This window comes from Neodiprion lecontei, chromosome 2 (assembly GCF_021901455.1).
Source record: "Neodiprion lecontei isolate iyNeoLeco1 chromosome 2, iyNeoLeco1.1, whole genome shotgun sequence".
In the NCBI taxonomy this organism is placed as follows: Eukaryota; Metazoa; Arthropoda; class Insecta; order Hymenoptera; family Diprionidae; genus Neodiprion; species Neodiprion lecontei.
Genome location: NC_060261.1, coordinates 42,504,000 through 42,510,746, shown reverse-complemented (window position 1 = coordinate 42,510,746; position 6,747 = coordinate 42,504,000). Strand labels below are relative to the sequence as shown.

Here is a 6,747-nt window from a genome sequence, read left to right as displayed (position 1 = left end):
CGTAACCAAAGCACCGCGTAGAGAAAACGCGCGGGGTGCCCATCGCGCAGTAAAAGATATCGCAGTCACGAAACCCGGTGGGGGGTTAATCGTAATAATCACATAACTAGTCGGCCGCCGCATCAATTTACCCGTTTATTACCCCCTGCTCTAGTTCGAGTTTTTCAAAATTTTATTGCACCCCCCCTTCTATGATTCGTAGTTATACTCGATTTGATTTACGACACTCGGACCGCACTGCGAGCATCGCATTACCGATGAACGTCATCGCCCTTGACGAAATGAAACTAATTTCATCGACATCGAGCATATTTCTTTAGGGTGCGTTGTACCGATTAATCAAAAGGATTTCGAAACTGATCACCAGGGTTGTGATGGGATGATAAAGCGAATGATCAGGTTCAAGAACGACCAGATAATTGTGTACCATCAACTCAGAATTATACCGTCGAATTATTTCCTAATTCGAATAGCTACTGAAATTCCATGTACCGCGACAGCAGCACCTATGCAGAGGAATGTGAAAATGGAAAAACTCGGAGAAAACTCGGTTCAGCCGCGAAGATCTCGTGTAAGGAATGCGCGGATGGTCCGGAGCATCGAAGGTCTGGCACGTGAGAGGAGGTAGTAAAGATATGTGTTTGTATGGGTGGAGTATGCTAATAAATCCGTTGGTAAGGAGCGCTGATGGATACAAATAAGAATATTCCAAGGGGGCCGAAGCACTTGGAGGTAATTGTTTGGGGCATAAACGTTAACGATGCAGCATGTCTCCGAAACAAATGCCTGCAGAACGATCAACCGGCGATGGTGATGGTGGTGGTGGTGGTGACGGTGCTGCTGCTTATCGTTGCTCCCAGTCTCTTACTTCGGCATTATGCAGCTACTCCTGCGACTGACTGGTTATTTTTACACGCATCGTGAGAGGAGACGTACTGCTAGGCGGTATTCTCGACGGTTACTCGTTGCCGTAACCACCCCTCCCAGAGACTGCTAGTTTCAATTAGTCTTACACCTTCCTACGATTGCTTTTCTTTTATCTTTTCCCCGGCGCCAGCGATAAGCCGGTGAAAAAAGAAGGGAAGAGGGGAGGTAAGAACGGAAGATAAAAGATATACTGTTCGATCTGCATACACCGTCAGTATCTCATGAATCAACTGATACCTTCTTCCTCTTCGACGTATTCGTGTAAGTTGATTGCCGGTTTCAGTTTACTATGGGACTGATTGTGCACTCATGAAGACTTCCATAACTTTGAAGTTTTACAATAAATCAATGACCTGACAAATATCCAAGAATCGATTTTCGTGAAACTTAAACGGCACTTTGCTGTTCTGCCCATCCATTCATTCCCAATGTCGATTTCACCGCTTTGAATTTAATAATTTAATGGGGAATAGAATTATACGAGTTTTATTGACAAAATTTAATTTCACTTTTACCAAAAATTGTAAACAACAAGTTTGCCAGACGGACAATTTAAATATCGTAAATTCACAACACAAGCACGAGGATAAAATTTACATTCTGAGTGAAACCTTCACGGTTTATTGGAAAATGATACATTCACTTCTGCTTTCGAATTCCAGGCAAATTCCTAAGTCTGAAATCCGTGACTCGGATCGAAGTCATTGAGTCGATGAATTTTCTTGAATCTATTCCACTCGAAATTCACTCTAGGCTTGAATAAGTTTAATATTATTATCTTACTTGATTTCTGCCATACAAACATACGTGTGCGGTACAACGAACCGTGGATAAAATCTGCGAGGGACGGTTTGGGCTGATGGAGGATGCCTGCCGGAATCTTGAAGTGATTATCATCCTACGCAGCAGGGATCGGAGAATTCGGATTTGGATGTCGTATGCGAGCCGTTAGAACGGGACTTGGGCAAGGCGTTGGATCCGTCGGGCAGACTTCGGTGGAGGGAGTCTTGGAGCCGAGTGCCAGATTCTGTAAATTCCAGTGAGATATCATTGTCCAAGATTTATAAAGGGTCTACACTTTTTGATAAATGGTCCTTCTGCAACCGCCGAGGAATGCCTGCGTCGGGTGCGACGCCGTCGATCGGAAGAAGCGCGTGTTTCGCAACATTCTCCAGGTTAGATTGAGAGACGTGCACTCAAGAGGTTCCTGAAACTCGGATAAGCAGCTGCGCTTCGTCAGAAAAAATGAGCCCCGAAAGGATCGGAGCGAGACTGAAAATATGTAAGAAACTCGTCTCCGTACCTCCCCAATCTTGATGCCCGTCTTCAACAAAGGAATCGCGGAATCCAACATCTTGCATTCGTAATCCGTGAGCGGCGGCACACCCAAATTCTTTTGGACCCCGTCGGGCCCGAGTTGCAGAGGCGATGCGAAATACGTCACTTCCGGCACGACGCAGGACCGGACGTAGGCGCATTCAACGACACCCGGCAAGCCGCGAAGTCCTGTCGATTTTTCGCACCTTAGTATTCTATTTTTCGGTGGTATTCGGCGAAGCGGATTCTTTCAAAGAATTCCGCGACAGGTGCGGTCTTTGGAAAGAATCAATCTTACGTCGTCTGCTCTTTGATCGGGACATTTTAATACCAGCATTATACTAAAAAAACTGTCCCTTTTTCACACTCTCCTCTTACCTTTGCACAAAGAAACGCAGAATCTGGCAGCAGCGAATGCCATGCTCAATGAAGGGGTGCCGCTACCATCGTAGGCATTCATGAGTTTCTCATTTGCTGATTTTACCGACAAACTGAGCCCGCTGATCTCCTCCTGTTCGAGAGTAAAACAAGACAGTGCATCAGATCGGTTTCTCGTATCGATCACCGTCCGTGCATAAGCCAGATAATAGCCATCGCGTCCGTTGACAAAGGAATGCCTATTTGGATAATATGTGGAGCGCGACACACGCGCGCGGCATACTTTCTACCACGGGAGCATTCCTACGGCTCTCCAATTATACACAAGAGATAATGAATTAATATACAGAGTCGAAAGACGAAGCCTATGGCCAATGATCTCGGGTCGAGAAGTCGAGCGGCCGCATCATCGCCCTGGAATGTAAGACTCATTCCTTCTTCCACGCCATACACACCTACCTTCTGTGCAACGCAACGTGCGAATTACTCGGGCAAAGGTGGAATGGCGGAGTAGTTTCTCGACTAGGAGAGGGAATGACACGTGCAAATTGTTCTTGTCACTCTCGCTCGCGTTATACACAAATGTGAGAATATCCCGGTGAATAGTTGCACGCACGCAATTACACATACACAAGTACCAGCTGTCATCGCGCTTATAGTGCGAACAATAATTATCGCTGTAATAACTAACGCCGATGGCGACAATTGAATCGCTTTACGCGTGTGACACTGACGTTCGTTAATTTGCAGCTAGGCTTAATGTGAGAGAAAAGCGGGACGCAAGTCCGCGCACAGCTTCCGCCGATAACCGGAACCACCACTGCTTCCGGAGGCAGTCCCAGAATCTCCGCGGCGAACGTGTTCGATCGTACGCAATCCAGCGTAGTCACCCCGAATATGTTGTTCAGCTCGTAGAGACCCGATTTTTTGTACAATTCGGCGATCATCGGTATCAGAACGTTCACCGGACTCGTAACGACGCCCAGCATGGCCTGAAAAAATGATGCCCACTTAGAATACCGTGAAGGAAGTAGATGAGAAGAATTGCAGGTATCCAATGAATTTTTCAAAACACATAATAACAACGTTGGTGGTTTCGTGTTTTTCCCACTTGTCAAATCAGAACTTCGTTGAAAAGTGACTATTTAGACTCGGATGGGCTGTCGAGATTAGTCGAAACATACACAACGGAGCGTTAGAACGTCGACGCGTACGTCGCATGCATATCGGTGAATTTAATCCCCTCATTTATAACGTCAAAATACACCGAAGATCGTGGGAGGAATTCAGGAAATAGCGCCGTACGCGGTCCATATTTCAAATGCATACCTATATTATATATATTTAGAGAAGCGAGCGGCGGGTTATTTTTCACTTCGAAAAGAACAAGCCTCGCCCGAAATTCTTTCTCTCGACTCAACCTAAGCGCCGAGCTCCGCCGAATTCGTCGATCGGTGGAACGAGGATTGGCCGTGGCATATTATCGTACGCTTCGTCGTCGGGTTGACGAGCTGCCTGACGTTAATTGTCAGCGTTGAACCGGGATCGTTCGGGAATCCGAAAAACAGATCCTCTCGCACCTCGTCGCCGATGCTGCACGCTCGGATAACGAATGCATTTGGGTCTGGACCAATTAGGTCGCGAGCTGACGTTAATTGCGAGCGCAGCCAATGCAAGGGCCGTCGGCTGTCACCCGAAACATCCGCGAACGCAGAACGTAACGAATCGGCGCCGATTAGACGGGGCCAGGAGTTCTGATCTAATCGTGAACGCCGCTGACGGACGCATTCCTCTTATCCGCAAAATGCGACGCGCGGCGAGGCCTTCGAGAGCTTTTCGCACGCTTGAAATATCGACACGGAGTAGCTTAAAACCATTCTTTCACGAATGAATCGGACGGTTTTTTTCTAGCAATTGTACCACGATGAATAAACGGGAACGAAAATTATTCCGAGAAACAATTTGACCCGGAGATTGGAGCAGACGCTTTAACTAATACGGACTCGGTTAATCTTGCTTTGACGCAGCTAATTGAACCGAGTCCAAGACACCCGGCAGATTCCCTCTGGCGAGAAAATATTTCGGCATAACAGGCGGAAAGGTGATTATTTATGAAAAAGACATTTTTTTTCCGTCGAGGTATAATTGATTAATAAAAAATTTAAAGTTGAATCGTTGAACACACGTGGGCTCAACTAGCGTGCATTTTAGCTTACAGCAAATACTGAGAGATGAATATAATCATCATGAGAACTAATTTCACGTGACCTCGGGTGCTTGCACAGGGTAAACGTATTGAATTATATCAATCGTCGTAATCAAGCCGGGTCGAAAATTCCAGAGTTTAGTATTACGCTCTATTGATACGTCAATCTTCGTTAAAATATAACTAATTAAGGTATACTAGACACTTTAGGGCTGTCAATCGTCATTTAATTCACCGTACTATGTGCGATACGGACATATCGCAGCGCTAATTGCCAACTCTTCAGAATAATCACTACTATACATTAATCGCACATGCAATTCAACGGTAAGTAAATCAACGCTGCTCGTCGTATCAAATTCGAGTTATATGACACCAGCTTTGTATCTTTCCTCCTTATCTGCGAATACATGTATGCAGTGGGAATTACGAACACTTGAATAAAGAGAAATAAAATAATCTGATGCAGAGTACAAAGCTGAAGAAGAATGATCGAAGAGTGAATAGGCTGTAACAAAAATTCAACAGGACGTAATCGTGAGTATCTTATCTGTCGTGAACTAATCTCTTTTCTCTAATAGAAACCCTACAGCTGCCGGTCTTCACCGTGAGCAGAGTTTAGTTACCATTAATTTATAGTTGAAGGTATGTCGGCCCATGCATCAAATCGAAAAATACGGAAAAACGCATCGGAGCAATAAATTAAACTACAGGAATTTCGTAAGTTGAGAAATAGCATGAAAGAAAAGCTCATCGGCAATTTATAAGGTTATTCAAATTAACTCACCCTGGGGCAGTGCTCGGTCAGATGGGGAATCAGTTGGGACAATATTTTCGCATTCGGTTTGAGAATTTGCTCACCGTTGCGTTTTAATTTTTCCGGTTGTCCCGCGGTTATTATAACAACTTTGGCGTTCCTCAATGCCTCGTGAATGCTCGAGGGACCTGAGTAACCGTTCACCTTGCATCGAGCGTCGACGTGGTTCAGTTCAAGGGCAAGACTATGCATCGGCAGTATGTCGTAGATCGCAAGCTCGTCGACGATACTTGACCGCTTTAAAAGCAGAGCAAGACATCTCCCTGAGACGAAAAGTTTCTTATAGCCAGAAAGCCATGAGCTTTTTCCGTGGCTCAATTGTACCTGTTCTCCCAGCAGCGCCCAGAATCGCGACTTTCATAACCTTCGAATTCGTCGGAACAGTCGTTCGGAAATATCGACGTGGAATTTTTATCACCGCAGAGTTCCACCTGGCTTTGCGAAAAGCCCCAAACATTTTCCAACATATCGTCTATTTTGATCGTTTATAAATTACTGACTAGAAACCCGTGTTGTAAAATTTGACGATGTGACACTTCTGTCACAATAATAATATTAGAAATAAAAAAAAAAAAAAGGAACTACAAGGAACGAGAGGGGCTAAATTTTCATGCCTCGGTGGCTGAAATCCATTAAGAATCACGGGTCTCTACGATGAAAGATAAATCAGCCCTCCAGTCGGCTTGCTGCTACTGAATGTATGGAGTTATAACCGAGGAGACAGAATTCCTAGTAGGTTACTTATCCGGTATAGATTTCCGTGGAGCGGCGACGAACTCGCGATGCAATGCATAACTCCGATCCGCGATGCAGGGTTAGATGGAAGGTGGAAGGTTTCCGGGGAACGGAACCCAGGGCGACGTCTTAAGTCACGTTCAACAGCTCGGTTCCTAGAGGCCGTGGACTCGGCGCCGGGTGTCGTATGACCCGGTTCTCCAAGCCCGGCTCCCGGGAACGCATTCCTTCCCAAGTAACAACGCCGATATTCATTAGCAGCGTGCATATACACCGGCGACTGCCTGCGCGCCGGAATCGACTTACCGATTCCAACAACAATCAGAACCGCTTATCGTACATCCCAACCGGCAATACCACAACGATT

General features: G+C 45.8%; 1 protein-coding gene across 1 annotated transcript; it reads right to left on the bottom strand.

Annotated features, from left to right (window-relative positions):
* Positions 1 to 1,825: 1,825 nt before the first annotated feature.
* On the bottom strand, positions 1,826 to 6,102 carry LOC107225206 (malate dehydrogenase, mitochondrial-like). The gene is made up of 6 exons (XM_046731941.1): positions 5,970 to 6,102; positions 5,616 to 5,908; positions 3,351 to 3,614; positions 2,623 to 2,749; positions 2,231 to 2,433; positions 1,826 to 1,954 (listed from the first exon to the last, which is right to left on the bottom strand). Exons 1-6 carry the CDS (start codon positions 6,100 to 6,102, stop codon positions 1,826 to 1,828), a joined length of 1,149 nt encoding a protein of 382 aa, XP_046587897.1.
* Between the last annotated feature and the right edge of the window lie 645 nt (positions 6,103 to 6,747).

Excerpts from the sequence above, each read along its gene's own strand:
- LOC107225206 (XM_046731941.1), bottom strand. The coding sequence starts at position 6,102 with ATGTTTGGGGCTTTTCGCAAAGCCAGGTGGAACTCTGCGGTGATAAAA. Across the intron at positions 5,909-5,969 it reads GGGCGCTGCTGGGAGAACAG|GGAGATGTCTTGCTCTGCTT; the intron begins GTACAATTGAGC and ends TTTTCGTCTCAG. Across the intron at positions 3,615-5,615 it reads TGACCGAGCACTGCCCCAGG|GCCATGCTGGGCGTCGTTAC; the intron begins GTGAGTTAATTT and ends TCATTTTTTCAG.